Here is a 20,814-nt window from a genome sequence, read left to right as displayed (position 1 = left end):
TCACTACTAATACAGTGCGAACAATCCCTTACTAGCCTATCCACCATCTTATCAACACCAGGCCACCAGAAGTTTTCTCTGATAAGACGTTTCATTGAAGACATGCCAATGTGACCCTGATGAGAGAGTGGCAAGATCTTCTTCTGCAAAGACTGAGGAGGGATTAACTTGCCAGCCTTAAACAACAGACCACTAAACTCTTCAATTTCAGATGAAACTTGACAATATGAAGCCAAATCAGCTGAGATACCTCTATTGGCCGGCCAACCTTTCCTTACAAAATCAAAAACCTGTTGACAAATAACATCCTTATTTAATTCAACAAACCATTCTTCTTCACTTAAAGTAAGAAATTCCTCAGAAACACAATCACCAATAGAAGCCACAACATCCACCTCTTCATCCACTCTAGGAACATTGTCAAAGGGAAATCTCGATAGAAAATCAGCCGTGACATTACTTTTACCAGGAACATAAACGATCTCAAAGTCATACTCCTGAAGACGTGAAGACAAACGAGCTATACGCGCTGTAGAATTCCATCCACCACCAGGAGATAAAATCCCAACCAATGGTTTATGATCTGTTCCTAGTATAAACCGATTGCCCCACACATAATTTCTGAAATGCTCAACAGCCCAAATACAGGCAAGAAGCTCCTTTTCTATAACAGAGTATCTTCTTTCCGTAGACGACAAAGTTCTTGAAGAAAACGCAACACACCATTCATCCTTACCAGATGACTGACTCAAAACACCACCAATGCCATACAAACTAGCATCAACAGTAATGATGCATTTCTTATTAACACAGTAAGATTTTAAGGTAGGTGCATTAACAATTTCCTTCTTAATTTGCATAAAGGCCTGTTCCTGTTTTTCCGTCCAAATGAACTCAGCAGAATTCCGTGTTAACTCCCTAAGAGGCTCCATCTTACTAGCAAAATTTTGAATAAACTTGCTATAGTACTCACACAATCCCGCAAACGAGAGTAGTTTTTCCTTATTATCTGGAGAAGGAGCTTTCATTATGGCATCCACAAGGTTCTTTTTCGGCACAACACCTTCTCCTGAAAGAGAATGTCCTAAATACTCCACTGTTTTGCAAAAAAACTTGCACTTATTGGCTTTAATAGTCAAACCATACTTCTCCAACCTGGAACATACTTCATTCAGATGAACATCATGTTCTAACACATTTTTCGAAAAAAACAAGTATGTCATCCTGGAAACACTTAACGAAAACACCTAGATCCTTAAATATGTGGTACATTGCCCTTTGAAAGACCGAAGCGGCCGAAGCCAAACCAAATGGCATTCTCTTAAACTGAAACAACCCATGAGGGGTGATAAAAGCTGTAAATTGCTTTGAGTCTTCCGTGAGTTCGATCTGATGATATGCAGACCTGAGATCTAACGTAGAAAATACACACGCCCCATCCAACATACACAACATTTCATTGATGTTAGGTAACGGGTGACAGTCTGTGACCAAACACTTGTTCAGGGCTCTCAGGTCCACACACAACCTAATAGTTTTATCAGGTTTAATCGTCAAAGCAATAGGCGAAACCCACTCCGAAGATTCTACTTCCTCAATGACACCATCCTTCACCATTGTATCCAACATAATTCTAAGTTCCTCTCTAACACTAATGGGAACGCCCCATAACCTTTGTTTAACTGGGACAGTATTAGGTTTGACCTTAATTCTATGAGTAAAACCATACAATTTTCCTAGTTTGTCAGAAAAAACTTTTGGGAAAGAGTCTGAAATTCTCTTGGACATGGATAAAATATCACACTCCCCATCTGATATAGCAAGAACAGACACAGGATCTTTTAATCTGGGATTCAAGGTAACTCCCAATTTCGCCTGATCCCTCCATCCTAATACATTCACACCTTTCCATGCAACATACATTTTGATAATTGCAGAATTATTTTTAATAGTAATGAGAACCTCCTTAAAACCCATAAAATTGATTTCTAATTTATCAAAATTATAGGCAATGATATCCGGTTTACACAAAGAATTGATATCCACCAAGTCTCCAAATGATTCCAAACAATAATCTCGAGTGATTATAGTCCACGGAGAACAAGAGTCCACCATGAGCTCTAGAACTTTACCCAAAATATTTACCAAACTTTTTGGAGATGATAAATTATCAGTTTGTGCCATATCAAATGGAGTTTGTACAGTGACAACAATCCCAGATTCTTTAAGACAAGAATCATCATCCTTCCCTTCTTCAGCAACATAAGATACATTCCCTCTAGAACGTTTATAACTAGTAAAAGAAGGCTTTTTATAATCATTAAAAGGTTTGGCAGGAGTTTTACACATTTTTGAAAAATATCCTGTACGTCCGCATTTATTACATTGTCTGTTGATAGCAGGACACTGTGGAAAGGAGGCAATATGATCAGGATTCCCACATCTGAAACAATAAAATTGTTTTCCTTTGCTATCATACTTATTAGGACCTTGAGTTTTTGTTTCCTGCGTATTGACAGTGCTAACCTCACTGCTAGAAGTAGAAGGAGTGTTATGAACAGATACCTTATCTAAAGATTTGATCCATTTATCTGACTGTTCCAGAGCTTTAGCTGTATTTATAGCTGTTTCTAAACTTGGATCCCCTAAAATCCACAACTGTTCTTGTACTTTCTTGCTCTTTACGTGCACAACAATTTGGTCTCTGATCATCTCATCAGTTATCAGACCGAAGTTGCAATGTAAGGAAAGTGCACGCAAAGCTGTCAGGAAATCATCAAAACATTCACTTTCATCCTGTACCCTAGTATAAAATTTAAACCTATTCAAAGCAACACTAGTCACAGGTTTAAATCCACCTTCTATCCTTCGTACAGCTTCATCATACACATTAGTATCACCCCCAGACCTAACAGGAGGCAAAGTTCTAAAGACAAGTTGCCCTTCTGACCCAAGACAATGTAAAAAAATATTTTTTTTTCTCTCCGCTGACATTCTTTCTCCATCCATAGCTTTAAGATACGTAAAGAATTCTTCTTTCCATCTAGTCCAAGGAATTGGCGGATATCCTTTCGTCTGCAAAAATTTTCACGGAGGATCAAATTGCATGTTTTATGCAAGTCCTCAAATCACTATACACTGAGATATGGATATTAGATATTAGTATAGACTTAAGTAGAAATTTCAGTTCTTCACAAGGAATAAAACAGTATAAAACTGTAGTAGAAACTAATAAAATAGTTCAAATTCCTCAAAAGAAAATCATAAACCAGCACTAAAACAAAAATTCAGATAGATACTTCAAAGATCCACAAGGTGGCAGTCACGTGATGGATTTGTGGTTAAAATCTCTTTTTAAAGCTTAAAATATCAGTGTAGATGTTTCCACAGCTCACAGTTAATAAGATTATCCAAGTCACGTGATGTTTCCAACAGCTCACAGTAAATACCCAAAGAGTGTGAATATGTGTAGCTTGAACACGAACTTTCACTTTTTCTTGGGTAAAACTTGCTACCAAATCAATGCGCTTTTAAATAAATTATTTTTCACAATCCTCCGGCGTGTAACATTACCTTTTATATTTTTCGCGCACCGTAGTATGCATTCATAAGTCTTTCTGCATCTCCGGTAACTCCGTGTTGACCGTTACCATGGAGATTCAAGATGGCGCTGTCACGCAGTGCGTGATGATAGTGCAATACGTGTTGGGTATTGCGCACTGACGCGTGGAGGTGCTACCGTCACAGGCAATGACGCTTACCTAGTCTCGAGCTCTCAAGCAGTCTCGAGCTCCCAACAGCGCACATAATAAAAAAAAAACTTTCAAATTAATAACTTTTGACTTCTCGATCGCAAATCCGCCGGAGTAAGACGTCCCTTGATAGCATGCCACCGCCTTGTTAGTGAAGGTAAAACAAGTAGTTTTGAAGCTCTTTTTCTGCTGGATTCACAAATCTTCCAATTTCTGCTTCTGTGCTTCTTGTAAGATGTGGCAGAAATTGTCAGATGTCCTCGTCGCCAATATAAAATGTAGGGAAGACGATTTAATGGAGAAAATCCAAAGGTTTATTGTGAAGATACAAAGTTGAAGCACAGCACATCAGTTATCAATGAAGGTCTCAAGTATAACAGTCAAGTATGGAATCTGGAACCCAGGATGTAAGATGCAGGCACGCATCATACATTCCAGGTATCAGATCCATACAAAATTAATAAACATAGAAAACATTAAGGAAAGGGATAACTGAATGTAACAGCTTGCTATTCTGTTCAGTGCTTATGACTATTGATGAGTATCCCCTGGAAGAGAAGGATAAGTTTCTTACCTGTAATCCTAGTTCTCTTCCAGGGGTATACTCCTCAAAGTAACAAGCATACCACCGCCTCCTCGGACAAATATCTTTTGTAATAGCAGCATTTTCCTTATTCTTGATTCCTACCCATGATGTTACTCTATAAAAAAAAACTGACTTGACTGCCACCTGTGGAGCATGATGGGAGCAGGGAGGTCTTAAAGGCACGGCGGCAGTTTATTAATGTTGTGGTTTTATCTAGGCAGCCTATGGGCTAATTGCCTGATATTACTTGCCTTTTTCTTTGAAAATAAAAGGCTATGTTGGAACACTAGAGGAGTGCATGTTCTATTTTATAGAAATGCCATATAAACTTATTTTTATTTCAAATGAAAAATCCAATGCAATCTTAGCATCTTAGCCTGTTGAATAGTTTTAGGCTGCATGTTTTGCGTGCTCCGGAGTCCCAGCACGTCGGCGGGACTATTCAGTGCTTATGCCTTTGACGAGGATACCCCTGGAAGAGAGCTAGGATTACAGGGAGGTAACTTATCCGTATGACACGCCATATACAAATTTGGTATATTAATAATGTTCCAACTTAGGATCTTAAAACTCAGAATTCTGATATTGTCGTAGGACACCATGCTGAATTAGCACACATTTTAACAAGAAATATGATAATTAAAAAAGACAATTTATTTTATTTATTCAAAGTTTTATATAGCGCGAACAAGATCCTTACAGATATCAGAGCGCTTCACAAAGACAGGGAAGGGGCAACAGAGTAAACAGAGATAATGGGAACAGTATAATAATCAGTGACAAGGAAATAACATGGATGATAAAAACAAACATAAAACCAATCCATATATGATCAGGTAGGTAACATGGTAACATGGTAATAACATGGTAATAACATGGTAAGTAACATGGTAATAACATGGATGAAAAAACAAACATAAAACCACTCCATATATGATCAGGTAAGGGAGTAGTATATAGCAGCACAGGTCATTGATCCCACTACCATGGCGTACAGGTGGATCAGTAAACCAACGTGTATCATATCTTGGTCGGTAGTAATAGAGTAGCGTAATAGTGCCCCCAACAAGTCGAGGATAGGCAGAGCAGCGATACAAGCAATGCAGAGTCTCTGACCCAACATCTGTAGCGATCAGGAGATCTTGGCCAGAAGCATTGTTTTCACCTCTTTCTTGAAGAGTGCAGTGGAGGTGATTAGCCGTGTTTCAGGAGGGAGCGCATTCCAGATCCTGGGTGCCATTCCTGAGAAGGAGCGTTTGTAAGTTTTCGCTTTCCGAAATCTACGAGGTTTCAGGAGTAGATTTTTAGTACTCCTATTGGATCTCGACCCTCCTGATATAGACAGCTTTTGAGCGAGGTAGTAGGGTGCCTTGTGGTGCACGGCCGCGTGTGTCATAGTTGCAATTTTTAGCTGTATTCTGGCTTCAAAAGGCAGCCATTTTAGAGACTTTAGGTCTGGGGATATGTGCGAGTGCTTTCTTGAGCCAGTAATGAGTCTCGCGGCAGCGTTCAGGGAGGCTCTTAAGGGTGCTGTTGTGGATAGCGGGAGACCGCTGAGGGTCGCAATTCCGTAGTCTATTCGAGGGATGACTAGAGCTTGTACAGCAGTTTGGAAGTCTTTGGCAGGGAGGAAGGGTTTAATTTTCCTCAGCGTGTTAATTTGGAAATTAGCTGCTTTTGTGGCTTTGCTGACGTGCTGCTGCATGTCGAGCTTGGCGTCGAGTGTGATGCCTAGGGATTTCGCCGAGTCCACGATGGTAGGTTGGACATTGAGTGCTGTTAGGTTGTTGAGCCAGGTTTGGGTGGTGGAGATTTTCGCCGGAGGTGAGATGAGTAGGAACTCAGTTTTTAGAGCATTTAGTTTGAGGTGATTATCGGCCAGCCAGGATTGGGTGTTAATAAGCGTGGAATTCAGCTGTTTGATATCTTCCGGGGACTGTAACTTTAGGTAGAGTTGCGTGTCATCAGCGTACATATGGAATTGAACATTGGATGCTTGAAGCAAGGTGGCGAGGGGTTCCATAACGAGGTTGAACAGTGTAGGAGAGAGGGTGGATCCTTGTGGAACCCCAAGATCTGCAGGCACCGGTGTAGATAGTACATTGTCGATCTTGAACCTCTGAGACCGGTTGTGAAGGAAAGACGAAAACCATTTGAGAACAGTTCCCGATAGCCCCATCCTAGTACTTAGCAGCTCCAACAAGTTCTCATGTTTGACCGTGTCAAATGCTGACGAGAGATCAAGAAGGATGAGGAGGCAGGACTCATTACGATCCAGAATTTGGAGGGCAAGCCAATTGTACTTTCTGTGCAACTTCTTTTAACCTTTTTTAGCTTGAGTTAACTGTTGCACTTTCCCACAGACTTTTCACTCCTTGATGAAGCAGATGAATTACTTTTCATTCAGTTGTGCATCCCACGTACTGTGAGAAAGCATTTGTGAACAGAGCATATAATAGCAGATTTAGTTCAGCAGCACTTTCTCAGCAGCAATTTTAGAGATCTATAGAGCCTGGGCAGAGTTGACCAAGCTTGATGACACTTGCAGTAATGTCTAGTGGAACACAAAAAGGGAACTAAAGTGTTGAAGGAATTGTCATCTGAGAAAGACCCTACGACTGTTGCGTAGAGCACTGTCCTAATGGCAAAAATACTCAGTCCGAAAGCGGAGTTTAGGGGCGCGTACGTAGCAGATCCATTGCATACAATTCTCTACCCTTAACCATGTTTGTTTCCGGCAACACTCACACATCTGACTAGTAGCTTGAGCCCGTCTTTGATAAAGAGACCACATACTCATGGTGTCTGCTTTCTAATACCATTGGTACCTCACTAGGGGTGCAAAGGTCCCTCGGAGGCAGTGACCCTTGCCCAGGAGACATTTCTTTCTGCTGCTGCCTGTGAGGCTTAACTTGGCATCAGAGACCCTAGAAGAGAGTGCGATGCTGTGGACAGACAGTGAATGAACCGCATTTTGCAGTCCAGTAGAAAGAAGCAGAGGTGCTGCTTGTACTTCGGCAGTGGTGCTCATCTGTTGTAGATATATAAATGGCGACCAAGCCAGAGGCGCAGCAGAGAGCACTTTAAATAGGACTTCACACCAGTGTGATGGAATCATTGTGATAACACCACAGTACAGTAGAGTGGAGAGGTATCAGGAGGGTTGAGGGGCTGAAGGGTGAGGCCTTGGCAATGAAGTAGAGGTGTCAGAAGTACATTGTGAGGCTTTTCCTACCACTGTTTTCATGGACCGAGTTCAAGAGTCTCGGTGCAGAGCAGGATCCAGCCTGTTCAGCAATCTATCAATTGTTTTATTGAGAGCGAGAGAGATTCATCCTCCAACAATAAAGTGTAACTAAAACCCCAGACAAGCAGCGGCATATCCAAAAGTGTGACAGCTAGCGCCAGACCTATTGACCTTGCCAATGCTTCCTCTGGCCTTGCTGTCATTCGCGGTTCCTCTCACAGAACACCTTCAGAGTCTGCCCCATGGAGCCACCAGATGGACTAAAGTGAGACAGCCACTTGAATCATGTTAGGAAGCACGAACGAGCAAAAGACCTGGCTCTTTACCTGCTTCTGGGGGGAAGACTGTGGCAGAGATGAACCTGCAGGCCGCCCCTGGCGCATCATTTGTTTGCTGTAACACTTTTTGCCCTGAGTGGGATGGGTATGCCCAGACCTGGGTCCCTTGCTCACTGTGCCACTGGATTCAAGCTAGCCTTTATTTGTTTGCTGTAACTCCCCAGGCACAGTTACTCAAAGCCCATCTGATGTGTTTGTCTGCTTTCTAACAAGTGTAGCCAGTTGTAGTACCCAGTGAACGTGTTTTCAGGCTTTGCATATACTTGTTTCTAATAACGTTGTGTGTAGATTGAAAGGGTTCTCGGCTTCCCTCCACCTGTGACTGCACCTACAGATAGAGAGCGAGGAGGCTTCTCCTCCTCACTGTTTCAAACAGATGCCGGCAGAGTAGAACACCCTCTCTTCCTCTTAATACCTAATGAAATCCAAGGAGTCTACAATGCTGTGCCCCTCATCAGGGTCCCAGCTCATGTCAAGAGGGCTTGACAAGCTGTCACAAGTAAATCAGTACCCTGTTTGCAAAAGAGGCCTCTCATGCATGGGGGTGGGCAGAATTATTTTCAACCTCCTTTTATTGACTGTGGTTTTTTAATGTTTTTCACAGGAATGTCAGAAGAGACATCATTCATTCTACCAAACATCAAAGAGGAGGGCATGGCTTCTTCAGTGGACCCTGCGGGCCGTCAGATCAAAGGGGGCATTGATGATGATATGGGTGAGTCAATCGTGCTCATCTGAGCCTCATGTTCTTGACTTCTTCAGACAAGCATCGGACAGCAGTCCCAATGTTTACTAATTGTCACCTGTCGCCTGTGTTTCCTTTGTGACTTGGCTTTCTTTACCCTTAGATTTCCGATTCCACAAACACACCTTGTTTCCTTAGTTGGTTCACCTTTGCTTTGTGCCCTGTTTATTCTAGTAGATTAATCGGAAGAAACTGATGTTTACATTCACTCTTCCACTCTTTTCACACCTCAGAACACCACTAGTCACTCAGATATATTTAAATATACATTTTAGACAAGTCCTTTGTGTTGACCAAGTTTACTAGGTGAACTAGCTTGTGGTTTGGGTCACAGCACATGTTCCAAATGCAGTGGTGCTTAAATTAAATTAAATATGGTCCCGACTTCCTCAAAGATAGATTACAAAGGTCTTTGTCAAGTCTCCAGTTGTATCTGCTTTTTAGGCCGAGCCTAGCTGCAGCGCACATGCGCTGCTCTCTCTGCGAGGCATGCTGTATTAGGGTATGCACCAGCAGTCCCGCCCGCTCTCCGCCCATATTTGTCATTGGTTTTGTGTCATTGTCCTTCTTAAATGCTGGCTTTTGATTCGTAAATAGGCTTGTTAGTCCCTCCTTGGTACCACCTTGTGTGCATTTGTTACCGCCCATACGACTGGACCTTTTACTTGGCTTGTTACACGCTCAGCTTTATCTAGTGGGTGAGCCCAATTTTGTTAATGCGATACAAAATTGCTAATGGGCACTGATGAGGACTACTTTTTTAATGGTATTTGCATGATGAACGCCTGCAGCCTAAATCCAGACGGCACCCCTAACCGCGACCAGGAGCTGGTAAGAAAATCTGACCCCAAAAGGCACCTCTGCACCCGATGCCCCACGGCCTTGTGTGCCCAAACCAGCGGCGCCTAACCAACCCCTAACTTCTCAACTTACCTCTCGAAGTGGTGGTGGCACCTTTGTCTCCCTGCCTGCAGTGCTTTTGCAAACCCAGTGACCTGCTTGCTAGCAGCCACCAACTGGAGGCCCCCTTTCCCCCTTCGGATAACATTGAGCCTCAGCACTCTGCACCCGGCCGCCGTACAAGAGTGCATCCTTGACCCTGGAGGAACCCTTGTTCTATCCCCAGAACCTCAACTCCAAAGACAGATTACTTACCTAAAAAACGTAACCATAACATCCTCCAAATACATAACATTGACTGTTTTTCTGACTAAAAGTTTCTAAGTGTGGAGTTTTGAAACCTAAAGACATTCTTGAAAATTGTACGATTTAACAAAAACGCTGTTAACAGGAAATGTCCCAGTGCTGCATCCAGGCATACAGCACTGAGTAAGAAAAGTAATCCTAAAGTAACTTACCTGCTATTTTACTGAAAATCCCATTCAAGTCGATGTACTGTACTCACAAGTGATTGCATTTCTCTGAAACAATACTGTAAGTCAAACCATAGTACATTTACAATTGCAATCAAACTGTTTTACAATCCGCATTTACTACTGTAAAGTATTTATTGCTTACCTGTGCCAGGCTTGCTTGGTTCTAGAAATAAAATAACTAAAAGAATATTTTTATACAAAAACAATTGGTCTGAAGTTCAGTCTTTGAGTGTGTGAATTCATTTGCTGACTGAGTGTGTACAACAAATGCTTTACATAGTCCTCTGATACTGCCTTACTGCTCGACCACAGTACCAAAAATCGAGAGTAAGGTTCTATCTAACTTGACCTCCTCCCACCTTTGGGGTTCCACTGGACTCGGTGCACACTATACCTCACTTTGGTATAGTATATACAGAGCCATCTTCCTACAGACACCCCAAGGTCCCCTTGATTCCACTACCAGTGTCTGGTGTTCCCTTTGATAGGGTAGGTGTGGACATAGTGGGTCAACTTGAACCTCCCACAGCATCAGGAAACACATGTATTCTAGTGGTAGTGGATCATGCTACTAGGTATCCTGAGGCAATTCCCCTTAGGACTACTACAGCTCCTGCAGTAGCCAAGGCCCTCGTTGGTGTCTTCACTAGGGTAGGGTTTCCTAAGGAGGTGGTTTTAAACAGGGGGTCAAACTTCATGCCTGCTTACCTGAAACACATGTGGAAATAGTGTGGAGCGCAGTACACGTTTACTACACCCTATCACCCACAAACCAATGGTTGTGTTGAGAGGTTTAACAGGACATTGAAAGGCATGATTATGGGGCTCCCTGCTAAACTCAAGAATAGATGGGGTGTCGTCTTACCATGCTTGCTTTTCGCCTACTGAGAGGTGCCTCAGAAGTATCCAACTAGCGTGTCACCATGTCAAATTCCTTGATAAAGCAGAAAAAAGCTGAACTCTAGTAGGGAGCAATCCGACGATCACGTTTTATGTTGTACCTAAGACTCACTGCCTTTGGCAAGAAAAAATGGGAAAAAAGCATTATTTGAAATCATATAAACGCAAAACTTTGAACTCTTCTATCTTCTATTTTGTTTTAGCAGACCGCTTTTTAAACCTGGAGGCTTATGAAATGATACACGCTACTCCACAAACGAAACCCTGACCTTTGGTCACTCGGCTGTGCCCATTTTAACACAACACCCCATGTCCTTTTTAAACATGCTTGTTCATTTGAAACTGTTTTTTTCTTTCAATACATTGATTTTATGGTTGCAATGGTTTTAACCCCTTGCTTGCGGCGCGAACTCTCACGCTGTGCGGGGGTTTTACCAAGTGACCGGGATTTGGATGGCCGGGGGCCATCTTGCGCACACGCCCACCGTGATGAGTGACTGCTCCTGGCCGCCCCGAGCATGCAAGGGGTTAAGTAATCATGCAATAAACGTACTGCTTCATCATGTAGTTTAACTAAGAGTCTGATCGTGTCAGCCACCTGGGAGAAGACAAAAGAACCTTCACGTAATTGCTTACAATCAGCTGCTATATCATCTGGCTCTACTTCCACCGAATATTTCCTAAATCGCTCAAGAACCTCTGCAGCAAAGATCTAGGTGAAATATTTTTGTTCCCTTTCGGACCAATTCTTAATAGTATCTAGAATTTCAGAAGCAGTATTAGTACTACGATCGGCTTTACGCGCCGCAGACCTAATCTGAGAGGAACCTTCTGTATTTAACATTGAGCGAGTGTCTCAGGCTTTATCCTGCTCCGTAGGAGAGTCCTCATCTGACTCATCAGGAGCAGAGGGAAGAGTATACGGAGGTGGACAACGATCTAATAAGAGAGAATCATCTTGGGGTTTATTAAGAATAGCATAAAGAGGCCTACGAATAGCGTATTGGCCATTTACCTGTAACTGACGCTCCCTATCTTCCCTTTCTTTAATTTCTTTAATCTCTTTATTTTTCATTTCTAATGCTTGCGCATGTACACTCTTATACTGTTCTTTTTCAATCAAGGCCTGTTCACGCTTCATACGCTCACACACTTCTTTCTCCCACATTCGCACACAGTCAAACATGTCTTGCCTAGCCTTTCGCTTGAACATCCGTTGCTCCACATACTGAATCTTTCACAAATCAAATGACCCATGCATAGGCCAGCGCAACTCAGGATCCTTGCAGGTGTATTTATTCCACAATGTGCTGTACATTATGGACGAAATACCATACTTAATATACATGTCCCTATTAGGCGTCCCCTCCGGGGGGGGCGGTGGTGCTTCGTCAAGTTTCAAAGTGGTACCACTACAAAAGCAACACATCCTATGAAGTGTGCTGGAAACAGGCATGTCAAAAACAGTGCAAAATATGCAGTATTAGAAAAAATAGTGCTTACAGTACTTTTTGTACGTTGCGCCCTTCAAATAATCTAAAATAGAGAAAAATCTCCTGAGGTACTGGGTTTTCTTAAGAACCGGCACAGACACCGGTAACCCAGCGGTGTCAGGGTACACCCAGAGACCTCGGGTTCTTCCTGATCCAGACCACAGAAACTCAGAGTCTTCTAGGTGAAGTCAAAGATCGATTTTATTGGCTGCAACCAAGGTAACAAGTGTCCTAGAAGTACAACACACGGGAAGTATATTCTCAGGAGACTGCTCGAATTTACAAAGTCAGGCTTCTCTTCTTATACAGAATGTTCAGCTTCAGGCAAACATTCTTTTAATTTGTAGTATGTCATTTACAGTTATTGGTTACAAAAGGAAAAAAAAGAGTCATGATGACATATACATATTTCACGTCGTGCTGCCCGCAACAAATCACTCGGCAAGGCCCAACATTTCATCAGATATCGCTGGACCCCCAATAAAAACGGGCACCTCCCCATCATAAAGAAAATGAAGAAAAGGAGTGGAGACAGATGTGAGCGAGATACGGCAGGTGTGCGCGCTGAAATGGTTTTATGGCTTGTTGAGCCTTGATGCTATCTTGTTCGGTCACTGGGAGGGGAACTAACCTAACGAGTTTGGCCTGGGGCAATGGTTCCAACTTGTACAGGTCATAGGAAAGTCGATTAAGGTGCACGTGTCCTTGTGGAATCGAATTCAGCTGGATTAAGGCCTATGTAAAGGGCAACACACAAAATGGCTGCCAAATACAAAATGGAAGCCAAGGGTTTGAGGTACAAGTGATGATTTCGAGGTGAAATCATTGCTTGAACGCGACGAAAATGCTTGAACATAATGTACTCGTCATTCTCGGTCTTTAGACACCAAATTCGTCATGATACGACGAAGTTTTATTCTCGAGTCCAGAATGGTTACACGAGTTCGGATTTTCAGTACTACAAACCATCCTTTTGCCCTTACATAGGCAATTAATCTATCCTCATGTTAGTCTGAGTCCATATCTATATTCCTAAAGTCATTGAAATGTTGCTGTAACATCATTCTAGTACTTAGGTTATCTCTTGACACAGGCTTCCTTACACATGATGTAACACAGAGGCCACATATTGCAGGAGCCCACTGTATGCACAGACAGAACAGAAAAAGAATGGCTAAGACCATCCCAATGACCATTAGAATTTTCCATCCCCAGGCAGATATCAGTTCCCAGAACCATCCCATTAACAACCAATCTCCTTTATCCACATGAATAGATTCGGAAATCTTATGTAGTTTGGAGATGGCCTGGTACACGGTTGGAGCGTTATCCGGGATGAAAATGCAGCAGCTAGATTGGATCAATCTGCATACCCCACCTCGGTCTGCAAGTATAACATCTAAAGCGACCCGGTTCTGAAGGGTCATAAGTCGATCCGACTGGAGCTCAGCAGTCAAGTTACTAAGGGCACCAGCAGTTTCGGTCACGGTGGACTCAACTACCCTTGTCAATTGCCTTAGGTTCCTAATGTTAGCCATGGATCCCCAGAACGGCAGAAAACCCTTTGCAAAGTCCCCAAATTCTTGACCTGCAGTGTCTTCTTCACTCAAAACACCTCTAACTATCCTTGTCCGGTGGTAGTCCGCCGCTGCTGTGTAGGTGGGAGGCAACAGGAATGAAACAAAACATGAGCCCGGAAAGTCAGGGGGCAACCATGTATAGGCTCTATCATGGCAGATGAAATAAGTACCCTTAGCGGCCAAAAACGCAGGGGAAGTCTGAGATCCAAAAACATAAGTTTCTGTACAGATACTCTTCCCTAACTGAGCTCTGGGATTCTTGTCAGTACCTTGCAGACACAGGTTACCCTGATGGGGTACAATCCAGATCGGGGAAGACCTCTTTGCTTGCTGTTTCTCACTTAGAGTAGCTCCATATCCGGTCACGTTCCAACCTATATATGCAAGCATCTCATCATCCGAAGTATCTTCATAAGAAATTACTTCCTTGATCATGTCAACTATACCTTTTACTAGGGCGCTAGTCTTGAGGTTGTCTTTTACAGAAGGTAGGGGTTGGATTTCTCGTGCATATATGAACATCGTTCTGTATGCCCACACAGAGCCATTACGACTGAAAGGCAGAACTAGATAAGGGATACCTTTATCCGTAGTGTGAGGCATAAGGCCACAAACCCAACAGTTAGTTGTGTTCATTACCAGTTGGTGTTGGTGTAAAAGCTGAACAAAGGAGTTATTAATGAACTCTAACCTTCTATTGGATTCATGGTCAGGAAGGGGGTGAAAAGAATGAGAGGAAACAGTGGGAGGAGGTATGGGCGATGCAGTGGGTGCAAATGTTACACGAAAAGAGAATAAAACATAACTTATTAAAAATACCATTATACTAAACAGCATAAAAATGCACACTATTATAAAACTTCTCTTTGTCATCACGTTGCACAGTTTGTGCTTTAAGTTCGTTCGTTTGGCAGGTCTCTCCACATCGGGAAACTCCATCCTCTCTAAAGTGCTGCCCGCGGTGGGAGGTTGCCTCTGCTAAGGGATGCTTCTGTCAGTCTAGGGCAACTCCCTTGGACCAACCAGAACTACCGACCTAACGTCGTCAGCTGCACCCCAAAGACTTTAATCAACCGCGGCCCTAGCAGCGGAACCCGGATGGCGGTTCGAAAAACAAAAATAAGCAAGTTTCCTAGATGGGAGAGCTGCGCTTTCCAAAAATAGTACTTTGGAGGGAAAAAATGTATTTATTTGTCCATAGGTTTTGGTCTCAAATTGCAAAAGAAATTGTTTTATTAGTTCGTTTTTCTCGGTCTCAAATGATATCGTTGTTTCCCAGGTACTGTCTGATCCGGAAACAAAAGGTCAGGCTCTGCAGTGTTCAATAGTTTGGATGGTGGCACAGCCTTGTGCGAAATGTTCTCATTTTCTGGTTCAGAGTCAGTTCTTTTTATGTGCAAATCATTAAAAGGGGCGGCATGTGACACGATATCAGGTTCTGGGTCAGTGACACCCTTCCGGACCCACTGGTCATAAGGCAGAGGGAAAGGGATTTTTTTACAATGGGTCCCGTGGACCCAGTTGGCCTTCCCCTCCACCCGAACGGCTGATCTTGTAGAAAGAAGGACGAGATGAGGCCCGGTCCACCTGGGCTGGTCGTTCTTCGTTCTTTGGAAATTCCTGACAAGGATCCAGGAACCGGGGTCAATGGCGTGACCTGGAGTCTCAGAGACCGGAGGCAGGGTGTTGTGGACCTGTTGATGCAAAACACGCAATTTAGCCGTCAATTCATACAAATAATCGAGCAAAACAGGGTGTTCAAGCTCACTAAATTTGGTGGGTCTAGGCACTCCCCATATGTTGGCTGGCCGGCCAAAAACGATCTCGTAGGGGCTGAGTTTCACTCGTGAATGCACAGTCATTCTGGTGGACAGGAGTGCTAAGGGTAGAGCATCAGGCCATTTAAGACCTGTGCTCGCTTGGATTTTGGCCAGTTTAAGTTTTAAAGTGCCATTGTAACATTCTACTAATCCAGCTGATTGGGGGTGATTTGCAGCGTGAAACTTCTGCCGGATACCTAGCCCTTCACACACTCTTCATCACACGACCCACAAATTCACTTCCATTGTCAGACCAGACCTTTCTAGGCATTCCGAACCTGGGGAAGTACTCTTTCACAAGGGCTTTTGCTGTGGACAAGGCAGTATTGTCTTTTAAGGGATAGGCTTCTACCCATCTTGAGAAAGCACAAACAACAACGAGTACGTATTTTAAATTGTTGCACCTCTCCATGTGGATGAAATCTAGCTGCAAAACCTCGAACGGATACGTAGGAGGCGCAAAATGACCAGCTGGAGTTGGGGTTCCCCTACCAGGATTGTGCTTCAGACATATCATGCAATTCTTGACAACATTCTCTGCACACTTGAGAATCCCTGAATTCTTCCATACTGGGGCCAACAATTCGCAAATCCCTTTCACGCTGATATGAGCCATTCCATGAGCCATTGTAACCACTGTAAGCACATATGCATCGGGTAACAACCATCTCTGATGCTCTGATAGTTCAATCCAGCAACCATTTGCATCCATTCTACCCGTACTTTCTCTCCACGTACTCATCTCTTTCTCTGTGGCCTCAGCTTGAATGGACTTCACACTCTCTATCCTGTCTTCACACATTCCAACATCACCAGTCCATCTTGCAGGGCCTGCAACATACATTCGGCTCATCACACTCTTTGCCGTTTCCTTCGCGATTTCATCAGCAAATGCATTTCCGCGACCAACATCATCAGTCACCTTCTTGTGAGCACTACACTTCACAATCGCCATTTGCAGAGGCAAGGTCAGTGATTCAAGAAGCTCATTCACCAACTGACCATGCTGAATCTTAGCTCCATGCGAAGTCAGGAATCCACGTTCTCTCCACAATCGTCCAAAACTGTGAGCCACTCCAAATGCATACTGGCTGTCGGTATAGACAGTCACTTTCATTCCTTTAGACAGCACACATGCTCTCATGAGTGCAATTAATTCTGCTGCTTGAGCTGAATTATGTGGGACACGTGCAGCCTCAACAATTGTATGCAAAGTCGTGACAGCATATGCTGCAGTCGTGTCACCATTCGGGAGCTTGAAGCATGAACCATCCACCCATAATGTACCATCACATTCAGCAAGAGGAGTATCGAATAAATCTATTCTCCCTTTCGTCTCCTCCTCTGTTCTGAGAAAACAATTGTGCTGTTCTGAAACATCTGATTCATCTGCAATTGGCAACAATGTAGCTAGGTTTAAGGTACTGCACCTTTTTATGTGCACATGACTCGCTAACAGTGTCAATTCGTAACTGGACAATCGAGCACTAGTTAAGTGCTGTGTCTTGGTTCTATTTAACAACGTGTCTACTGCATGTGTGACCATCACGACCAGTGTATTATTCATTACTAGACCAGCAGACTGTCGAATAGAAACAGCTGCTGCCGCTGTGGCTCTTAAACAACTTGGCAATGCTTTAGCTACCAGATCTAAAGTCGCCGAAAAATAGGCACATGGACGCTGCCTACCTCCAAACAACTGAGTCAACACTGACAATGCACAGCCCTCTTTCTCGTGGACATATAATGTGAAAGGCTTACTGTAGTCCGGGGTACCCAACACAGGAGCCGAACACAATGCTGTGCGTAATTCGAGAAAACTTTTCTGACACTCTTCAGACCAAGGTATGGGATTGGGTGTATTTTTACACGTTAATGCCACCAAAGGTTTGGCTAATAACGAAAAATTTGGGATCCACTGTCTACAGTACGATGTAATGCCTAAGAAAGCACGCACTTCTCTCTGTGTTCTTGGCACACTCAATTTCGCTATTGCCTGAATTCTTTCTGGGGTCAGTTTCCTTCCCTCCTTCGATAAGAGGTGACCTAAGTAGGTCACTTCTTGTCGGCAATATTGCATCTTGGAAAGTGACACCTTATGATGCAAATCACACAGATGGCGTAACAATGACGTTGTTGCTTTCTTACAAATTTTCTCAGTATCCGCAGCAATGAGCAAATCATCCACATACTGAATAAGGGCAGCACCTTCAGGTAAAACAATCGTATCAAGCTGTGTTTTTAGAGCTTGACTATATATTGACGGACTTTCACAGTAGCCCTGAGGAGCGCGTTTAAAGCGAAAGCTGCGACCTCCTAAACTGAAGGAAAAAATATCCCTGCTCTCCTCAGAAATTGGGATGCTGAAGAAAGCATTCTTCAGGTCAATCACCGAAAACCAAGAGGCAGAAGCTGGAATCATAGTCAATAATGTGGTAATGTCGGGGACAACTGGGAATTGTGGCACAACTATTTTATTGACCTCTCTAAGATCAATCACAAATCTGTACACGGGTGGCTGAGAAGGGTCAGTTCGTTTAAAAACAGGCAGAACAGGACTATTGCAAACGTTGCCTCGTGTTTCTTCAATCACATCCTTTTCGATCAATTCATAAACGATCACTAGTAACGCTTTTTCACCTTCACTAGAAATTCGGTATTGGGGAATTCGTGGCATTTTCACATTGGCTTTCAATGTTACAACATATGGTGGAATTTCTAAAAGGCCTACATCATTAGGACCAGCGGCCCAAAGAATGTCTGGAAGAGACGACAATTCTGCTGGAAGTTTATCTCTTGACAGGTACATGGGAGAAACCACTTTCTTACCTAGAGTAAGTTGTACTCCTGAAGGAGAACAGTACAAAGTCGCATACAATCTTTTTAACAAATCCAATCCTAGCAAGTTTTCACCACAACCTGTTGTCAGAATGAGGGGTGCTTCGAATTCGCAAGGACCAACAGAAAGGGACAAAGGGTCAGAAATCGGATTTCTAACTGGGGCGCCAGAAAAACCTACGGAAATGTTCGTTTCGCCAGACAAAGGTGCGCCAGGGAGTTTGGAGTGCATAATAGAACTCTTCATAGCACCAGTATCCAAAAGAAAAGGTTCCGACACACCTGATGTAATCACCTCAACGTATGGTCCACTCTGATCTACTGGAACTGAAACAACTCCCTCTCTTTGTCTATGGCTGTCCTAGCAATCATAAGTTTCCCAATTCTCACTTTCTGTATAGTAATCATCAACATAGTATTGAGCTGTTCTGTCAGATGTGTTGTTCTGCTGATCAAACCTATTCATAGAATTTTGTGGTGGAAGTGGACGTGTGTTTTGGGGGACGTTTCCACGTCCTCTACCTCTAGAGGCTTGCTGAACACCTCGACTTCTTGTGTTTGAACCACCATTTGCACACTGTAACAGAATTGGACAATTATTCTTAAAATGACCTTCTTCCTTGCAATATAAACACTGATTGGGGCCTACAGTGACACGTGGCTGAGTATACTCGACTCTTTGCGAGTTCCTCTGATACTGTTGAGGCTGCTGAAAATTATTCTGATAGTTATTCTGGCCACTATTATTCCGATTACCACCACCACGTGGCGGATATGCTTGTTGTAACAAAACCTTCGTTTTCAACTCCTTAGTTTTCTTTTCTGCTCTATCTTTTTCGTCCTTGTCTCTATTTTCGTAATATTGTGCAGTAGCTAATATCTGTGCTGAAGATGACACTGCCCACGAACTTTCTGAATCCTTTAATTTTTTACACAATTCTGGAAGTAGATTGTGCACGAATTTATCGACGAATAATCTCTGACCACCTTCGGTGGTCATATCCTGACCACTGTGATCGACAAACGTTTCTTCGAACCTGGTGAAGAAATCTGAGACAGTTTCTTCTTTCTTCTGCTTGCATGCAGACAACCTATCCCAATTTACGCGTATTGCAGGCATTATCGTTTTCATATAATCAACTATTTTACCAGGGAGTTCTGCTATCAAAGGGTCAGGCTTGGCACCACCAACTTTTCGGGCATCTGCGGTAGCAATATTAGCCCATGAGTCACCTAATTCTTGATCATGATCTGTATGGCGAATTTTACTCCATAAAGGCTGTGGAACAACATTCCCAAATAACATATCGATATCGGCTAGATTCATGATACATGAACCAGCAGTTTGTGACAATTCTTTGTAATACCCTGCAGGATTTTTACGCGGATCAGGTAATGTCTGTTTGAGTGCTAGAACTTCAGCCCGTTTCCATGGGACATGTACCCATATAAGCTGAAAGTGTGGCAAAATAGGTGGGTTAGCGGTTGTGTCACCCTCTCTCCACTGTGGCGGAACTTCTCTCATCGGGTATTGTCATGCCTTTTTCCTACTAGATGCACTAGGCTTGGATTGTGACCCAGAACTATTCCCCTTACACCGATAGAATAACAATATTTCAATCGCTTTCTTGACATTAGGACCTACAATCATACCCTCTCCAAACTTAAACCGTACGTGACACAGTTCCTGCGGGATGCATTCTAAATCATTGTCTTCCAAATCCTCACAAAGGAAAACACACATCTGTTCGAAAACATATCTCTGTGTCGGGGCTTCCCATTGTTGGAAGACCTCCATGACAGACTCTATATCGTATTTCCCAGTGTCCATGACCCATTTGCGCGCTAAACGATTCAATGAGTCTCTCTCTTGATAGTCAGGCAGTCGACTTCGCAACTGTCTGCGTTCCATGTTAGGGGTCGTAGTAGGTGACCCAAAAATAGGCGAGAAAAGGTTAGTGACAGTGCTGGCCATTTTCTGCCGAATGGAAGGTGAAACTGAAGGAAGGACGGATGGAAGAACTGGGTGAGATAAGGCAGGGTCAGAAACAATAGCAGAGGGATCTTTAGGAGAAACAGAAGGTGCACTAGGCGAAGTGGTAGAAAGCATAGGTAAAACAGAGGTGATTGGTGTGCTTT

The 20,814-nt window shown here is 43.2% G+C and overlaps 1 protein-coding gene across 3 annotated transcripts in view; it reads left to right on the top strand.

Moving 5' to 3' along the window:
- LOC144770959 (uncharacterized) overlaps positions 1-20,814 on the top strand; it is a 267,516-nt gene that overhangs the window by 88,044 nt on the left and 158,658 nt on the right. For all 3 annotated transcript variants that reach the window (XM_078655812.1, XM_078655811.1, XM_078655810.1), the window contains one exon: positions 8,528-8,638. In XM_078655812.1, coding sequence (XP_078511938.1) covers positions 8,528-8,638 — 111 coding nt within the window. The remainder of the gene's footprint in view (positions 1-8,527; positions 8,639-20,814) is intronic.

This window comes from Lissotriton helveticus, chromosome 7, assembly GCF_964261635.1.
Source record: "Lissotriton helveticus chromosome 7, aLisHel1.1, whole genome shotgun sequence".
NCBI lineage: Eukaryota > Metazoa > Chordata > Amphibia > Caudata > Salamandridae > Lissotriton > Lissotriton helveticus.
The sequence above is the reverse complement of the archived record's forward strand: the minus strand, read 5'-3'. Positions and strand labels throughout refer to the sequence as shown.